The sequence below is a fragment of the Talpa europaea genome (assembly GCF_964194135.1).
Source record: "Talpa europaea genome assembly, chromosome: 15".
Taxonomy (NCBI): Eukaryota; Metazoa; Chordata; class Mammalia; order Eulipotyphla; family Talpidae; genus Talpa; species Talpa europaea.
Window position 1 is genome coordinate 74,087,984 of NC_140083.1, and position 20,241 is coordinate 74,108,224.

At 36.2% G+C, this 20,241-nt stretch overlaps 1 protein-coding gene across 8 annotated transcripts in view; it reads left to right on the forward strand.

The window, feature by feature from the left end:
• The window catches only part of WNK1 (WNK lysine deficient protein kinase 1), a gene marked incomplete at both ends in the record, with an annotated part of 127,719 nt that overhangs the window by 60,014 nt on the left and 47,464 nt on the right, over positions 1 to 20,241 (forward strand). For 7 of the 8 annotated variants that reach the window (XM_084254686.1, XM_084254687.1, XM_084254689.1 and 4 more), the window contains 4 exons: positions 11,959 to 12,047; positions 13,708 to 13,927; positions 15,531 to 15,864; positions 17,236 to 17,423. In XM_084254686.1, coding sequence (XP_084110812.1) covers positions 11,959 to 12,047; positions 13,708 to 13,927; positions 15,531 to 15,864; positions 17,236 to 17,423 — 831 coding nt within the window. Of the gene's footprint in view, positions 1 to 11,958; positions 12,048 to 13,707; positions 13,928 to 15,530; positions 15,865 to 17,235; positions 17,424 to 19,941; positions 20,200 to 20,241 lie in introns of all 8 variants that reach the window. The other variant, XM_084254688.1, reaches the window with a different exon arrangement.

Consider the following 20,241-nt stretch of genomic DNA (forward strand, 5'->3'; position numbering starts at 1 on the left):
TTTTACAAAGAATTTATTTTATAAGCCTGATTTATTAAATGTTTATGTGTGTTGTATTCATAGCACATGACACATTGTAAACACTCAGTAATATTTTGAAGAGTAAATGATTGAATTAAAGGAATTCCAAGTATATAGTCAGAGTTTGGAAGAGTTAAATTTACTGTGCAAAAGAGGAATGAAACTCAGAGTGACTTTTGAAATATTAACAAAATTATCCTACTTAAGTGAAATTGAATAGTAACAGTAGAAACTGAAATACGTATAAAAACAATATGTTTTATAGGATGGGAGAAACTATTTAGTACAAATGAAGCAAAAATTGAGTCAAAATTTTAGATCTAGGAACACAGCTGAAAAAGCCATCTATTCACATGCTCTCTTCCATAGATTCTCAAATCTCATCATAATTATGTATTTCCCCATAATTTTTACCTTATAGTTACTTTCACTTTGTTTTCTGAGATTTCATATGGAAAGCTAATCATAATTTCACTTCTTTGTAGCCCCACTAATGTTTCAAGCAGTTCTTGATGTCATGAGTCCTTTCTGGTTGAGACTAATGATTTTCAATTATTAGAACTGTTGTGATTTCTAGAGGGAAGGGACTGATAAGCATAATTTTAAGAGGGAATTGCTCAGCCTTTGTTTTCTTGACCTAGAGGAGACTAAGAGGAACCTAAAAATCATAATTGGGCGTAAAAAACTTCGTGAGGTTTATAAGATATTGCAAAGGCCTGCTGATAGAGATTTGAGGTTCTTTCTGTCCATTGCAGTCTTTTGAGACAATATCAAGGTAGCAGCTACTAGACTTGAGTGATCCAGCCCAGTGACTCTCAAACTCTTCTGTATACTCATAAAAGTTAGTGAGTACCCCCCTGAAAGGTTTTGTTTATTTGCATTATATCTATTTTTACCTTACTAGAAATTAACACCAAATTTTATACATTTGTTTCTACATTCAGTGTGTGTTGCAGTGTATTGTTTTAGCTGAAGTATATGAAGAAAATCTGGCTTCACACAGATAGGTCCATATGAAAGAAAGTATCTTGCAAGCTCCCTGAAAAGGTCTGGGGTCTTCATACCATGGTTTTGAGAATCACTATTTAGATCTTTGCTGTACACAATGCAGTCCTCAGACTAGCAGAATTAGCATCCTGGAGCACTTGCTAAAAATGTGGAAATTTTCCCCCATCCTAGAGCAATTAAATCAAGCCCTGCATTTTATTAGACTCAGAGGTGATTCAGATCTATGTTAAAGTTTGAGAAGTATGAACTGAATTAGTGATCAACTGAGATCCCTTCTTGTTCTGTATACCTTATTTTTGGTTAAATGAACAAAAAGTATGCTAAATAATGTTATACCAAAATGTTATTTGAATAAATTGCAATCCCATCATTTATGGACGTCATCATATTGAGTTAGAAACTTTAACCTTACATATAATTGCACTTTTTCCTGTCTTATACAGAAGTGAGTCTTTTGTATAAAAAAGCAAATAATAACTCAAATCGTAGAAAAGATGGAATATAGAATGCAAGAAGTTCTTTAAGGCAGTGAGAACTGTGTTAGAATCCTTAGTTTTCTAAGAATACTACAGGTGGCATTCACTTGTGCTTTATTTCTCTCAGCTGTGATATATTATCTATTGTCTGTTATGTGTTCTGGTATCTACAGTCCCTTATTGTGTACTGTCAGTTATATTTTTTTTTTTACTGGGAATGCTGTTTTGATTTTGCCAGCATCCATTCCCATCTTCTAAGTTTCAATAAAGAATGAAGAAGGATATGTCATCATTTGATTTTTGAAAATTTTCTCATGTTTCGGGTAATGAGATAAATATGGGAGCTTAACTAAGTGCCTAATTCATGCAATGATTTTTATAATCATAAGCAATAGTGATGATACTATGCTGAGATAAACCTTGAAGTACTGTACTTATGCTTAAGTCTGCTTCAAATGTAAATTTTAGGAATTTTAGTAAGTATACGTTAGCATCAGTTTACCAATGACACATTTATTAAGGAAATATGCTTTGTTATCCATTGAATGAGATCATGGGGTTCCCTAATGAGGATTCCCCATGGCTACCTTATCCACCACTACCACCATGCCTGATTTCTGGTTTCTATCCCAGATCTACTATGTATATCTGGCTATTAGTAATCAATAACACTGCCCAGACATTACAGGGTATTCTATAGCTTTGACACTAACTTAGAAAAGGGATACAAAGAAGAATATTTTTAACAACTCAAGAGTACCTTTTTAAGATGTGAAAACTACAAAACTCTAGTCCATTGAATCTTAAGTTCTCATTTTCTTTTAAATTTTACTATTCATTTAATAGCCAATTTTGTGTGTGTGTGTGTGTGTGTGTGTGTATAAAATAAATAAAACTGGTTTAGAAATACAGCCATAAACAAGATAATATCTTTCACTTTTCTCCTGCCTTCTAATAGGGAAAGTAAACAAGGAACTAACAATTATATAAAAACAGATAGATTTTATTAGATATGATGAACTAGCATGTTTTTAACCTACTTGAAACAATCAAAGACAGTATTTTTGAGAAATTGTATATACACTAAGAACATTATTGCCACCAACACTCTTTACCAGAAATATTTGTTTATATAACTGTTCCTCCTCTACTAGTACTAAGCGTCTCAGGGACAGATTTCTTTTTTCTTCACTGCAGAGGAAATTCACCACTGTATGTCTGACTTTACAGTGGTATATTGCCATGTAGACAGTAGATGATAGCAGTGTAAATATTAAATAAATATGCATCCTGTGTGCCAGACATTGCATTAAACACTTTGCATGTGTTATGTAATATATAATTCTCCCAACAATGGGAAGTAGAGGGGTCGGTAGTACTGTTAATATCAACAGTTATATAAATAGTCTGAAGCCCAGACGACAAGCCCAAGATTATATATACAGAAAATAACAGTTCTGATCCCAAATCAGTTCTGATCCCCTGTTCATATCAAAATGTGCTGAATCCATAAATATTACAGTGCCCATCTGTGACCTGAGGACATTTTAACCTGTGTGTAGAGGCCAATGTGAAGGGGATAATATAAATTATGATTTAATAATTATATTGTCACTGATATTAAGTTGTTGTATGACATTTCTACACATGCAGTTTATTCAGGTCTCTACATGTTACTTGTTCAGAGAAGCCCTCCTTGCCCACTTTATCTAAAACATTCTTAGTACACAAATACTTCACTTCTATCCCTTTAGACTTCTATTTCCTTTTTTTTTTTTTTTTTAACTTTTCCCCGCTAAACCTAAAGGGGGAAAAATCTGATAGTAAAACAGTTAGAGTACATGAGTAGAATAAATATTAGTATTGCAGATTGGAGTCGTGTATGAAAAGTTGAGGATCCCTGTTCAAACAAGGAAAAACTTCAGCTGTTTTAAAAATCTCTGCCATTGGTAATGAGAAGATCCAAGTGAGAGTAGTAATGTTAAGCTTAGCACAACTTTTGTCTACTATTGAGAGAATAGGAACTAGTAAGCAATAGCATCATTTTTTATATAAATGATAGTGCATTTGAGGTTGGAGCAGTTCACAGTCCAGTATACATTCAGAGAGTAATGGACCTTGGGGAATCATGAGGTAGACTAATTTCCTTTGATAGAGCTAGCTGGATTTGGTAGGGTGTTTGAAGAGACTTGTTTTCCAGTGGGATCATAAGGTATGTTCAAATTCCTGTAAACTAATGGTTCATACCACTAAGAATCTGGCTGAATCCAGCCTTGTAACAACCAAGTTAGAAATAATGGGGATTTTTAATTACTTTGTTTGTGTAATTTGATTTTGTCACTGATTCCATTAGCCTTTGGGTTGTAAGGTTTGAACATTCTGTCTGGGAAAACAGAATTGAAGCAGTTAGGGTGAAATTCCTTTCAGTTTTTATGTAACAGATTGCAATTCACCCTACTTTTTTTTTACAGAAACAAGTAAGACTGATTACTGATTAGATAGGGTTTGAAAGTTGATAAAATTTTGTATTTTTTTCCTTTAGCAGTTGGAATTTTGTCTGCTGTCCGAGAGATCTAAATCTATTGAAATTAGCTGGTATGGTTTCTTTATAATTTTTTCCTCTATTTTCCATCCAACAAACTTGGAATATACATATGAAAAAAGAAACTGTATATCAGGGGCTTTATCTTGAGAAAGTCATTTCATTACTCTGCTATGATTTGATTAAGATTAAAACCTCTTAGATCATTAATCTTAAACCAAAAAGTTCTGGGTGTCATTCCCAGTGTTCTAGGTGCTAAAGAACAATTGTGAAATTCTTATTTTACAGTTTGTCAGAAAAGCTGATTTTATTTACCCACATTGCATATTGATCTATTAATATAATTTCACAGGGCATTAAATAATAGAATAAAAATTGGAAGGATATAGAAATAGGACTTCCATTTTTAAGTGCATTATAACAGTGTTGCATTTCTTTCTTGTAAATAACATATGACTAAAGATTCATTAGAAATACTTTGTAATTGCTGCCTTCTCATATATGATTTGAAGTATATCTTAAAAGAAATGTAGGACTTGGTTGGCTAAAAAAGGTGGGGGGGGTGATAGAGTATTCTTGTCAGTGAAAATGTACATGAGGTATTCAGTGGATAGCCCGCTTGGACTTATTTTGGAGAGATGAAATAGAGAAATAGGTGTAAGTTGGATTGTGAGGGCTTTTCACATCAGATTAAGGAAATTAAAAGCATAGTAACATAGACTAGAAGTAATATTGAACTAGTGTTTGTGGAATCTGGATTCTTGTTTTTGCTTTACCACTGACTAGGTCCTTAACCTCTGGATTATACCTGCTCTTATTCTACATGTTAAAGATAATGCAGTAGATCTTGCATTTCTAGGTGACACACTATAGATGCCAGTTGAATTAATGTATTCTGACTTTGACATAACTGTCATGCAGATGCTTTCTAGATTTGTGATCCTATGGCCATCTTGTAGATGTGGAGAATTAATAACCAATTTTGAACAGTGTGTGATGTGAGTTAAATGATATAAGATAGTTGGAAATGGCCTGGCCACAAGGTAAAATACAGATTAGAGATGGGGAGAATACCAAGAGTGAGGCCCATCTTAAATTGTTCTATGCTTAAATAGGTGGTATGGTGTTGATAATCTGGACTTTGGTAGTCCCAATTGTTGACCCCCCCAAAAAAGCAATTTTTTTAAACATTTTTTTAATTTTTGTACAAGAGCTGGGGTATAGGCCAGAGGCGTGGGAGGGTAAGAGGATTCACCAGAGACAGAGTGGGGAGCAGAACAGACAGATGACCGAAATATATTGCTGAGGGGAGCAGCAGGCGCAACAGGAGAGGTCTGCCACACTATGTAGGATTCTTGCCAGCTGGCGGGGATCGAACTGGCACTGCAGAGGCTGCGGACATCTTCAGAGTGGTGCTCAACCTGCTTTGCCACTGGGGAGGCCCCCAAAAAGCAATTTTTTAAAAGAGATTTATTTTTATTTATGCATACTAGAACTGGGGTATAGGCCAGAGGTGTGGGGGGGTGAGAGGACTCACCAGAGATAGATTGGGAAACAGAACAGGCAGGTTGACTGAAATACACTGCTGAGGGGAGCGGTGGGTGAGACCGGAGAAGTCTACTGTGCCATGCGGGTCACCTCCTTGGTCAGGGATTGAACTCATGCTGCAGTGGCTGCGAATAGCTTCATAGTCCTGCATCTTAACCTTTTGCGCCACCAGGGATGCCCCAAAAGCAATGGCTATTGGGGGGACAGTAGGAGTACTAGTAGTAGAACTGTTTGCCAGCTGTTATAAACATATATTTTAGTTTAAAAAACCCATAGAGAGGGCCGCCCCGGTGGCGCAGCGGTTGAGCGCTGGGTTGCAAAGCTGCCCGCAGCCTCTGCAGCGCCGGTTCGATCCCCGGCTGCTCGCCAGCCACCAGAGGAGAGTCCCACAAGGCGCGCAGACCTCTCCTGCCGCCCGCTGCTCCCCTCAGCAGTGTCCTTCGGTCCTTCTGCCTGCTCTGCTCCCCGCTCTGGCTCTGGTGAATTCTCTCACCACCCACCCCCAGCTTCTGACTGTACCCAGTGCATGTATAAACAAACAAACAAACAAATAAATAATGCATGCCTCTTTAAAAAAAAAAAACCCATAGAGAATAATAGTACTTAAATATTGTGAGAGAAGAAGCATCCAAGAGTTACTAAGGTTTCTATTCTGGATCATGGAAATAATGATAATACCACTGAAATAAGAAAGAAATCCCTAAAAAACACTAACTGAGAGGAAGAGGTAATAGTTTAGGTGTATAAATTGTTATCTGGATGTGAATGGTGTTTTTTTGTCTATATTGAAAATTCTTATTTTATAACAAATAACTTCCATGCCCCCCCCCCTTTTAAAAGATTTATTTATTTATTTATTTATTTATGCAAGCACTGGGTACAGTCAGAAGCACGGGAGAGTGAGAGAATTCACCAGAGCCAGAGCGGGGAGCAGAGCAGGCAGAAGGACCGAAGTACACTGCTGAGGGGAGCAGCGGGCGGCAGAAGGGGTCTGCGCGCCATGTGGGACCCTCCTCCGGTGGCCGGGGAGCAGCCAGGGATCGAACCGGCGCTGCAGAGGCTGCAGGCAGCTTCGCAACCCAGCGCTCAGGCGCTGCGCCACATTGTTGAATAATTGAAGCTTTAGTGCCCACTGTCTTGATGGGGTTCAAGCTTACCGAATTAAATGGATAGAACTCTATTCTGTTTCCTGTCATAACAGTGCAATGAGCAGTGCTTTTGCTACTGTCTTTATTAATGCCCTGAAGGAAAACCTTTCTTTAATCACTCAAATCAAAGTAGAGTTTGATTTGGGTCAATGAGATCTTCTTGGCGAATGGAAGTATCTCTAGACAGATACATGTATATTGCAGCCTTTTGTAGATGGGAAAGGAGAAGAAATTCTTACCACCTCTGTGTACCTAATCCACAGCTATTCCGTTTGTTTTAATGTACCACAAGACAGTGCTAAAACAGTTTACCTTAAATTAAGTAAACAGAGGATCTGTTGCCCTACCTTTCAAGTGAGTTGAAAGCATATGGTTCAGGTCACACAGACTTGGTATTATGAGAGGCTGAACTGAGACCCCAGCCCCAGTATTGTGATTTCCTTGTCCAGTGTTCTTTTGGCTACATACTCTGAATTTACATTTTGGTCATTGAACTCAATCCTCATTTTATTTTAAAAGCACAGTTTGAACATGATTAGGGGAAGAAAGAGTATTTATAGATAGATTTCTAATTGGGTTTTGAACTCAGAGGCAGGACCTTTGACTATGATGGGCGGAGCTTTGATCAAGTAAAAAAAAATCTCATTTGCTTGCCCAGGAATCTGTTGCTGTTGAGGAGAAGCAGGACGAATAGCAGCAAAACAGTTTTCCTGCTATTCAGCATGTAGTTTTATTTAAAGGTTTGATCTTTAATAATTAGATTATTGACTAAGCAGGGTAAACTCATGTCTAACAGTTGGGGAAGGATGACTGGTGTTAAACAAGAAATTATACTGCAGTCTGACTTTGATGTCTGCCTGATTTATGCTGTAGGCTAATTTACTTTGTTAATTTACATCTCATCCATTTCCCCCATCGTTTTCCTATAACTGTAACATCTATTTTGCTGTCCTTTCTGATGGATTTTACAAGAAAAGATTTTTGCTCAGTGTTTGTCATCGTAAATTCTCACTGCTGCTGTTGCCCACAGAAGGACTGTGTAAATGAGGTGGGTGAGAATTTCCAATATATACAAAAAATGCCTTGTCACTTGGTGATATGTATAGAAAGTTTCAGGTAAAATATTGAATTTGTTATTGCAGAATGCTTTTAAAACTATTTAAATTTCTGTAATTTAATTAACTTATGTTACATTTCTTGTGAAGAGAAGGGAGGCTTTTCTCAACTCTGAATGGTTAGGAAAAGTTTTGCTTTTATGAAATGTTACCCTAACACATTTGAAACTTAATCTTACAAGTGCTAACAGTTTTTAAGAGCTGGATTTTGAACCAGAGATTGCTATCTTATGACTTACTTTAATTTTCTCAGCACATTAGTTGTTCAATCTTATGTATGTAGAATTCAAAGAAAAACATACTCTGAAATGTGCATAGGTTTTGGTTCTTCTTAATTCAAATAAAACAATATTTCTCTTGTGACTTGATGTGCCCTAGGAGACTCAAAATTATTTCTATTTAGTACTCTATTTAAGTACTCTATTTAAGATTACACAAAATGACCCTTTTTTGTTTGTTCAAGAGACTACATAATTTTATATAACTCCAAAAGTATCTTGAATTGATGTACATTAGATGTTCAAGAAGTACTTTTGCTTAATGCAGAGAAACATGTTACTATCCCATACCAACAAAAGCAAAAAAAGTATGACATGGCACTGTTGCCTAGAAAGATCCTGTGAACTACAGAAGTAAGGAAGCATATTTCTAGAGCCAGTTGGTTGCTGGCTCTGAAGAATGGAGAGGACGTTAATGCTTAAAACTTAATTTTTCTTACCTGTAAGATAATAACCCTATATACCTACCTTTGTACTCTCTATGTTTTGTGTTTTGGAGCCTTATGCTGAATAAGTGAGCAAACTTTGCTTTTAGTGGTCAGAACAGGACTAGAATAGGATCTGAGTGTATCTAAATCCATAAAGTAAAGGTATGACATTTAGAAGATTTTTTAGGCTCTAACTTGATTGTCTTTGTTGAAGTATATGTGAAGTAAAGGAATTAAGATGCTATCTTTTACCTTTAAAACAACTTCTTAATCATTACCTTGTTTTCTTGGGTGCTTAAAACCATGTTTTAGAGTAGCAAGTAATGTAGACCAGTTGTTTTTTAATTAAAATATCAGTTATAAAATGTGTATTAAATTCTCTTATCTCTCAAGAACAAGAAGCCAATGAGTAATGATGAGTATATTAAAAACTGTAATTTTTATTTAAGTGGGTGTCTGTTACATAGCCCAACTTTTCTGTGGACCACTGTCAGGGTCAGTGAGGTTTCATTTTCATTTTTTACATTTTTGGGTTATTTTTAATATGCTGTGATCCCTGTAAATACATTCTTGCTTCTTCTGAAATGATTCAGAATACCTCTGCTATATATGTTAATAATTCTAGTTTGTTAATGATAGCTGACTACTGAAATTTCTTCTTACTTTTTCATTATCTAAGTGGGTAATAGTAAGCAGCATTCATCTTTTAAGGCCAATTGCTAGTCCAGTAAGGGTTGTCTCAATTTTATTGGCTAGCTTGACACCTGCTGTACGTTCGTAAAGGCAGTAATGTCACTGAATATAGCAATGATATGAAATTTTCCTTACCTAAATCTTGGCCTTTGTTAGAGAAAGCATAACCAGTTAATTTCATGGTGACAGTAGTTTCTGGTTTTGCTCTTGTGATCTTGTGCCTAATTTGTTCAATTATTATTTCTGTTTATAAATAGGAATTGTTTGTAAAGTAGTCAATGTTATGTGCTTGCTTGGAGGGGATTATTATTAAGGATAATCAAGGATAAAAGCAGGTTCACTATGGATCTTGGTGATTATTTTTCAAGAGAATTCTTCACTTCCTTTTAATGCAAAGCCTTCTTTTTGGTGATTGCCTTTGAACTCAAAGGTGACCTTAGATCAGCAAATTTTAATTATTCAAAGATCTTTCAACCTAGATATCATATTTAATTCTAGCTGCCATAAATATAGGTTAGGTAAGCTAGGCAGGGATTATCCCCATTTGCTGGGCAGAGAATGAGAAGTTGAGAACTACGTCTACTTGTCCAGTTTACACTGAATTCAAGTAGTTTCCAATATGCCTATGCTAGAATGAAACAGAAGACTCTTTTAAAAAAATTAGAACTACCGGGGCCTCCCCCGTGGCGCAGTGGTTGAGCGCTGGGTTGCGAAGCTGCCCGCAGCCTCTGCAGCACAGGTTCGATCCCTGGCTGCTCCCCAGCCTCCGGAGGAGGGGCCCACATGGCACTCGGACCTCTCCTGCTGCCCGCTGCTCCCCTTAGCAGTGTACTTCAGTCCTTCTGCCTGCTCTGCTCCCCGCTCTGGCTCTGGTGAATTCTCTCACCCTCCCGTGCTTCTGACTGTACCCAGTGCTTGTATAAATAAATAAATAAATCTTTTAAAAATATATTAAAAAAAAATTAGAACTACCAAAGAACTTTTAGTGTACATTATCCTCTTTTTTTTTTTTAAGGTTTATTTATTTATGCATACAAGAACTGGGGTACAGGTCAGAGGTATGGGGAGTGAGAGGATTCACCAGAGACAGAGTGAGGAACAGAACAGGCAGATTGACTGAAATACACTGCTGAGGGGAGCAGTGGGTAAGTCAGGAGAGGTCTGCTGCACCACGTGGGTCTCCTTCCTTGCCAGGGATCAAACTCGTGCTTCAGTGGCTGTGGATAGCTTCATAGGCTGCATCTTAGCCCCTTGTACCACCAGGGAGGCCCTAGCGTCTTTTTTTTCCCCCTTAAAACAATCCCCATTTTCTTAAGCCTTAGTTTGAAATATATCAACTTGCTCAATTAAAGCAGTCTTTTGCTTGAGTAGCATTATGTTCTTGTTTCTATTGAAATTATATGTAAAGACAAAGACAGTTTAGGAAAATTTAGCTGGGTTTGAAAAATGAGAAGACTGAGAAAAATGCAAATGGTAATCTTTGCAGTCTTACTCAGAAAAGAACCTTATTAGTAAATGGATTTAACTTTAGGATCAGCCCTACTACATAGTTCTTTGCTGTGGAAAGTTTGCCCTAGAGGTAAAATCCTCCAGTCAGGACTTTTGAATAATGCAGTAAGTAATTAATGAGAATTACCCCACACAGTTCAGGTATTTAAAGACATTTTTGAGCTAACCATTTAATGTATTTCATTTCAGTCAGATAGACTAAGTGTATTTCTGTGATTTATCTAATTATTATTACTAATTTTGTTTTGCTATATCTTGACACTGAGATAATAGATGATTAGAATTTATATTTAATCAGTAACATTTCTGGTTCCTCTCCCCTAACTCCCATTCCATGTGTTTATGGGTTTATCGATTTTCAGAGTACCACTTGGATGGTATATCAGTATAGCTACTTCAGCTCAACCCATGTGATTACTTTGATGAGGAATAGATAGAGATGTTATTCTCCACACTACCTCTCAGATAGTAGCATTTTGTTATGTGTATTTTCCACACAATGAAAATTTTATTTGCCAAAAAAAAATACACCTATGAAGAATCTAAAATATCACCATGATGCTAGTTAGTTTTATATGTAATGATGGCATGGAGTTTTCTTCTGAAATTAATTAGAAAGCTTATATTTCAGTATGGCTCTATGATCACTTTTCATTTTGTTTTATATATACAAGGTAATTTACTCTTCAGTTGTCAGACTATCCAAATCCTTAATTCCTTGTATACTTGAATTTGTTAGAGTACTATAATAATATAATACCCGCCAAATAAATACATGAATTCATCACTGTTCAGAATTCAAGATAGTGAAATCTTATGTTGATTAATGTGTTAGGGAATAAGGTTGAACAAAAGCTCTACCAGTTAGAACATTTGACCTCCCTTTCATCTAATAACTTCCTTTACCAGAAACACAGCAGAAGATGTTGTCATTGACCAAAAATTTTCTTTAGCTTCATATAGAGTCCATAGGAGTAAGTGACTCCACTATCTATTACTTCTTTTCTTGTGAGTGCTGAATTGCCACTACCCAACTCTTGATCCTGCAAAGAACAGCTATTTCAGGCAAATCAGAAAAGAGTCAGGATGTAAGAAGGCAACCTAGTAGCACCCTTACCAAGTCAATTAAAAATCAAATCCAAACATTCTGCCCAGGGTAATGTGTTTCTGTTACAATTTTTATGGTTTTCAGGGGGTGAAGCCAGCCAGTTTTGACAAAGTAGCAATTCCTGAAGTGAAGGAAATTATTGAAGGATGCATTAGACAAAACAAAGATGAAAGGTAAGTTGCCTCTTTTGATCTTGTATTTTGCTTAAACAAAAAGTCAATCTAAGATATAGTTAATATTTAGCTAGTGATTAGTTTTCCATTTATGTCATGTAATAACCTTTAAACTAGAGTTCTATTCATTGAGGGTATTCATATTTGATATGCTTAGAATGTTGTAAAAATGTGGTTTGATAGATTTTAAGTAAACCAGAACCACCTTACACACAGTTATTACATTCAGTGAAAACTACTTATTTAGAACATCAGCTTCATAAATTTATAAAGTTCAGTAGGGTTCAGTCTCTGACACAGCAGATGTGTTTGTTAGTCCTTTATCCATTAATTCTGAAAGGTGAAATAAAATCTTGGCTCTTTAAAATCAACTCAGCTATTCAGTTTTTGATATGCTGTCATGCCAGAATTGAAGACGAGCAAAACATCAAAATTCCTTTAGTAAAATGAGGCAACTTACCCAAAGTTTAGGAGGAGATTAACTTAGTCATTTACTAACAGAGGAGTTTTCTCAGAGGTGTGGCAAATATCTGATCTGCCATATAGCTGATTCATCACCTGTTAGGCATGGCAAAGATCCATTGTCTGTTTTTTGAAAAATAGTCTACCTTACCATCCACCTCACCCTCCAAAAAGAAAAAGTAGACCAGCCAGTATAAATATAAATTGTAAGGTGAGCATAATCTGCCTTCTGAAGAATGTGGACAATCTGGTATATCAACCAAATTAAAGAACTCCATATCTTTACTTCTCCAGTTTTCTACTCTCTTCAAAAGTTTGTTGTTTGGAAGAGCTTAAAACATTATGCTCCCCCAGGCTTTTTAGTAGAAAGGCAGTTTGGGTTTCTATTTTTATACACAGGTTGGAAATGAGAGTCCTTAATCTCTTTAAGAACTTATTTTACTATAAACAAAAGAACATTTGTTCCCCATCTTAGAAAATATTACTGTTTCTTCCCTGGATGGAACAGTTTACACTGGTATTTTGAGACCATTTATCTAGTAAAAATTGTTCTATAATCAGACTTCTGCTTGCCTAATACAAAAGTTGTTGAACAATGAATTTGAAGAATTTATTCAGGTAAATAAAGGTTGTTGCAGTAAAAGATCTGAACTAGAAATCAAAAGATTTAGTTTTGGGTTTTGATTTCACCATATATGATTTTGATAACTATAAGCAAGATTTTCATTCTCTCAGCCTCAGGAAATCATACCTCATTGGAAATGGGTCAAGGATTAGATGACATCGTGTATGTGAGGTTCTTTTGTTAACTTATAAATGCTATGCAAATAATTTTGGTAATTGAAGCCATGGTATTTTGGGCTATTTTTAATTTTATTTTATTGTAAGCTATTTCTAATTGCTGTTTTTAGTATACAGCTAAATAATGTAGGATTAGATCATTAGATTTTTTAAAAAGGTTTCTTTCAGCTGTTACTCATAGATGAGATTGTTGTGATGTTCCATAACTTGAGAGTAAAACTCTACAATCACTGTTCAAATGGAACAAATATAAAAATGAATTATAAAATGTCCTTTGTTTTCTTTTCACTGGTCCTTTTTCATTATTGCAAGTATAATAATAATCAACCGCACCACACTTGAAAATTACCAATTTCAATCTAATGGTGTTTTGTTTTTGTTTTTCTTCTTTTGGTAGATATTCTATCAAAGACCTTTTGAACCATGCCTTCTTCCAGGAGGAAACAGGGGTACGGGTAGAATTAGCAGAAGAAGATGATGGAGAAAAAATAGCCATTAAATTATGGCTACGTATAGAAGATATTAAGAAACTAAAGGGAAAATACAAAGACAATGAAGCTATTGAGTTTTCTTTTGACTTGGAGAGAGATGTGCCAGAGGATGTTGCTCAAGAAATGGTAAGTTAATACTTAGAAGCTCTTGAAAATTGATGTAAATTCATGTACATTTCTACTGTTAAGCGAAAAAAGCAGTGTATATGACACATCCCAGTGGTATACAATTGTGTTGATTAATGACCTTTCAAAGATATTTAGATGTAGATATCTGTAGGTATGAATAAATGGTGACTAGATCATTAAGTATATGGAGTTAGAATGCTCTGAAGTTATTTTGAAAGTCTGTAAGTTGAATGACTTCTAAATTGCTTAAGCCTATTTAGTCAGAATGACAAATTATGTTTTCTGAACACTGTTATGTTAGCATTTGAACAATCATCTGGATAAATTCTATAAATACATCAAATTATTTTTATTTTAAAAGTTTTCATTATCAATTAGTAGTAGTCAGCCTTTGGTGAATTATTTTTTAAGTATGTCTGAAAGAGCACCATCAAAAAGGGAACATTTCACCAATTTTAAGCTTGTCATAGTACCTAAGCTATCCATTTATTTATGGAAAGATATTCAGAGTATCTCTACTAGAATTTTTAGGAACCATTCAATAGTAGCTGCCTCTGAGAAGGTGTCAGGTATGAAAGAGATACATTTTTTTAAAGATTTGTTTTACTTATACATACAAGAGCTGGGGTTCAGGCCACAGGTGCTGGGGGTGAGAGGATTTACCAGAAACAGTGGGGAGCAGAACAGGTGGATCTACTGAGATACACTGCTGAGGGGAGCAGCGGGCAAGACAGGAGAGGTCTGCTGACCCATGTGGGTCAGCTCCCTGGCCGGGGATCGAACACATCCTGCAGTGGCTGCAGGTAGCTTCATATTGTTGAGACTTAAACCCCTTGCACCACCAAGGAGGCCCAGTTTTAATTGTTAGTGTTTTATGCTGTTTGAGGTTGATTTTATTTTTTTTAATCTTCATATATTCTGTTTAGTGGTTGTCTAGTGAAAGAAAGTAAAAGCAACATGGGTTAATATTAATGGATACATGTAAACAGCAAATAAGAGTAAATAGAATAGAATGAAGCCTTCTTGGTATAAAAACGTTTTTTAGGTTCATCATTGTTTTATTGTGGTAAAGATGGGATTGTATGCCCATCTTGCATGTTTTCTTCAAAAATGATACCACCTGCCCCATGAATATCTATAAAAATGGTGAGGAAATGCATAAAACAGACCAGTAATTTCAGAGTTTGGTTAGAACCAGTACCAAGAGATTATTTTCTTCTCTGCTTTTTCTTTGCCAATGTACCTTTTTTAAAAAGATTTATTCTATTTATTTATGCATACAAGAGCTGGGGTGTAGGCCAGAGGTGCCAGGGGGTGAGAGGATTCACCAGAGACAGAGTGGGGAGCATGAACAAGCAAATCTACTGAACTACACTGCTGCAAAGAGCAGATGAGACAGGAGAGGTCTGTTTTGCAATGTGGGTAGCTTGCTGGCCAGGGGGTCGAACTCTGCCACAGTGGCTGATATTAGTTTGATAGTGCTGAGACTTAATCCCTGTGCCACCAGGGAGGCCCCCCAGAAGTACCTTTTTTTGGGTTTTATTTGATTTGTTTTCCTTTGATATCCTACTGTTTCCTAATACACCATTTTATCCTGTAGGTAGAATCTGGGTATGTCTGTGAAGGTGATCATAAGACTATGGCAAAAGCCATCAAAGATAGAGTGTCATTAATTAAGAGAAAACGAGAGCAACGACAGCTGGTCCGGGAGGAGCAAGAAAAAAGAAAGCAGGAAGAGATCAGTCTCAAACAGCAAGCAGAGCAACAATCAAGTGCTGGCCAGACTGCAATTAAGCAACTCCCCTCTGCTAGCACTAGCATACCTACTGCCTCTACCACTTCAGCTTCTGTTTCTACACAAGTAGAACCTGAAGAACCTGAGGCAGATCAACATCAACAACTACAATACCAACAACCTAGTATATCTGTGTTATGTAAGTATTTTGGGAAGTGGACAGTTACACTAATAATACTTCTTTCAAAAAAAAAAAAAAGATTTTATTTATTTATTTATACAAGCACTGGGTACAGTCAGAGCGCAGGAGGGTGAGAGAATTCACCAGAGCCAGAGCAGGGAGCAGAACAGGCAGAAGGACTGAAGTACACTGCTGAGAAGAGCAGCGGGCGGCAGGAGAGGTCTGTGCAACATGTGGGACCCTCGCCCGGCGGCCGGAGATCGAACCAGCGCTGCCAAGGCTGTGGGCAGCTTTGCAGCCCAGTGCTCAACTGCTGTGCCACCAGGGGAGTCCCATAATACTTTTTTTTTTTAAGATTTATTTATTTTTATACAAGAGCTGGGGTACAGGCCAGAGACGCAGAAGGATGAGAGGATTCACCAGAGCCAGAGCGGGGAGCAGAGCAGGCAGAAGGACCGAAATACACTGCTGAGGGGACCAGCAGGCACAGGAGAGGTCTGCTGCACCATGTGGGAATCTCCCTGGCCAGCTGCGCCATGTGGGAATCTCCCTGGCTCTGCTGGCCATGTGGGAATCTCCCTGGCCAGCGCAGCAGAGGCTTCGGACAGCTTCACAGGGCTGCGCTTAACCCGCTGTGCCACCGGGGAGGCCCTACACTAATGATAATTCCAATTAGCTTTTTATCTTAGTTATTTTGCATCAGCCTCTTGGCTTTGAATTGTGGATCTAAATACAAGAAATTTGAAATGGATGCCATCTGGCTTTTCTTTTTCTTCTTACATCCATGACTAATAGAAGGGTGGGGCAGTGAAGAAATGCGATTAGGGTATAATGTTACAGATTATAACATGTTGCAAGTTCCAATTTATAGGTTTTACTTTTCACAGTTCCTTAAAATCAGATATAATTAATAATAATAAATAACAAGTTTATCTTAACTACTTATAACTGAACCCATTAGTATGGTTCAGCTGAATAACATAGATTAAAATCTATTATAATTATGATATTGATTGATTGACTATTAACAGTAAGAATCTACTAGTTTCCAAAATTAGGCTTTGAAAGCTATGTTGAACTTAAGGCAGACATATTTTATTCCCCTTATTCTATTTTATTCTATTTTATTCCCCTTATTCTTCAGGTAATAAGATTCTGTGATAGCCAGGGAATATTTTTAAAACATTAAAACTTTTTCCCATGTGGATCTTTCATTTAAACATAGAAATATACTTAATAAAATAGTATTCATTTTTATTTAGTTTAATTCTGTACAAAGGAAAAACTGGCTAACACTACAGTCATGAGCTTGTGTTGGGGAAATGTGGACCTTCTTTTTGTGATTTGTCTCTCTCCTCTCTGTTTTTTGGCAATTCCTTTCTCTTTCAGCTGATGGGACAGTTGACAGTGGTCAGGGATCATCTGTCTTTACAGAATCTCGAGTGAGCAGCCAGCAGACAGTTTCATATGGATCCCAGCATGAACAGGCACATTCTACTGGCACAATCCCAGGGCATACAGCTTCTGTTGTCCAAGCACAATCTCAGCCCCATGGGGTGTATCCACCCTCAAGTATGGTAAGTAAATGCATGAGAGAGAGTTAAATTATAGTCAGAGCAATAGATAATGTGTTAGTTCACATTCTTTCTAAAATCTAAGTAGTAACACCAATTTGAAATGGAAAATATAGGTGGTGTATTTTTAAAGAAAAGGTTTATTATACAGTATTACGGGAGTAGTTCAGGCAGGGTAGGATACATACATTGATATGTGGGAATTAGCTGAACTTCCTATGTGAAGTAGCTATGTATAAGATTTAGACTAATCTGCATTTGGTTAAAAGTAATGCTCTCTTTAGCACATTAGTGTTGAATCTTCACAAAGCATCATGAATGGACATTCAAATGGTTGAGGTGTGGGAATGAGGAGAATTTTTCAAAAACTTACTACAAAAATTGCTAAGTATTTTCTGTAAGATTTCTTATTATATAAAACACAGGTAAGATCTTCAAACCATTATAGAATGCTGCATGTGAGTACTATAGAGTAAAGGAGTCCTTTATTTGTATGACTGTTTAATTTAGCGCTTATGTTTAATCATCAGTTGCTATGCTGTTCCTGCCTTAAAGTCTGTTGGACACAGGTTCCTTCCCTAGTACATGTTCATTTGCTTTTTCCCTTTATTTGGTATCTGTTTTGTTACTGATTTACTTACAGATTCAAATATGGAGATTATTTCCTGAAATATTGTATGCATTTATACACACACACATTATGAGCCCATGTTTTACATTAGCCACTCTTCTCATATAGATGTTAAAGTAAGTCACCAGATAATTCTTTCGTTGACCTTCTGTAAACTCTTTAGAAAGGAATTGGAGTGTAGAGAATAACTGGTCACTGTATACCATTCGCTTAGTGAGCTGTTTAGGTACACAGATTTTTCCCCCCCCTTAGAAGTTTTTAATACAAATTTTGAGGAGCTCTCATTCTATATTGAAAGATTATCTTTCTCTCTTAAGAAAATACTTCTGCTTGCTCTGGTCTTTTATCCCACAGCTTGGAATAAAAGATGTTTGTTTGTTTTAAAATCCATTCATTAGTCCTGCATTGGCTAGGTCTTAAGATGAATGGCCACAGTAACACAAAACTACTACCGTACTAATGTTTTAACAACTAATTTTTAACCTTAATAATAAATTGGTAGGGTAGAAAAACTTAATGAACATGCTATAGAAAATGTATTCCTTTTTTCTGATGAATATTATTTGTCAACATTTTTTATCAGTTTCTATTCTTGGTCTAATTGATTTTTTCCCAAGATTATCATAACTAGATTTTTTCTAGATTATTTTCAGTCTCTTGACTTTCCTCATCATAGGGTGCAGATCATCACATCTCTATTTTAGAATTGGACATGAGATTTTAAATAATTGAGCCACAAACATCGCTGTATTTGTTGATACTATAGAGCAGATTATTTCTTGCCTTTTACTGACAATATTCTATGGAGTTATCTTTGAAAGGTAATAAATATTGAAGATTTTTTTCAGTTTCATAATTATATTATCACCAAAGGAATTTGCGGTGGCTATAATTTGTTATTTAGAAGTAGAATTTAAAAATTAGAAAAAGAGAAAAATAGAACCAGAATTAACAAGGTAATCAAATGATGATACTTGTATACACTCATGGGCCACGAATTTGGCTCAAAGCATTCTATTCAGCCAATTTTAGAAAAGAAAATGCAATTAGTTACACAGTTCACAATATCTAAAAGAAATTCACGATTTGCTCGGGACCACCTTACAGTATTAGACATAGTACTTTGTAGCTGTATTCAAACTTTTATGTTAAAGTACCTCAAACTTTGTAAACCTCAGTCAATTTTTGATATATCTGAAAAGTTCTGTTCCTCTTTATTCAAACATAAGATATTTTTCATTAACTACTTTTGTAGAAATACACAATATTTTCTATATCTTGTGAATTATTGCTAGAAAGCTAATACTTTTCCTAGTAGAAAATTGACATTTTCCCCTTACAGATAAAGATAGGCGAGTGTAATAAATAAAATACTATGAATCAACAACTTTTTAAATTTGATACCTTCTAAAAGAGAATGCAGAAACCTTTTCTAAAGTTAGCAGAGCTCTCCTGCAAAGTAATCCGATCTTTCAATTCTCCTACATCTTACAATGTACATTAAACTAATAAAATTCATTCTTGTTTAATCTTAATAAATTTGTACAAACTACAGGCCAGTATACATTGTTTTCCCCTGTCTGTTCTGTTATCTCAATAAATTGGTCATTCTTATTCTTAAACTTATAATAATTGATGTTATTTCAGACTCTTTAGGAAGATAATTGGTCATTAATTTCATAAACCTGTACTTGACCAACAGTATAGAGAGCATATTGTGATCTGTTTAATGTGCTTTATGGAATTATATCTCTCCTCCAAAAATTGGCTTTGTGAAATTGGAGGATAATGGAACATTTCCTTATGTCAACTATGCCATATTATCATTGTACATTTGGTTATTTTATTTTCAAAGTACTGTGTTTTCATGTGTGTTTGTTTTCTGTTTAGCCTCGTCGTGGCCGTAGCATGTCGGTTTGTGTTCCCCATCTTTCTGCTGTTCCCTTTTTGTCCCGCATCTCTCCCAGTGCTCCTTCTACCCCACCACCAGTGCTGTCTGCACCTCTTTCTCCTTCCCTCCTTCGGACTGCCCCTGAGGAAACTTTTGCCGAAAAGCTTTCTAAAGCATTGGAGAGTGTCCTGCCTATGCACTCTGCCTCTCAGCGCAAGCACCGACGCTCCAGCCTGCCTTCCCTCTTTGTCAGTACTGTATGTAACCATAACTTCCTGACAAACGAAAATTTATTACCA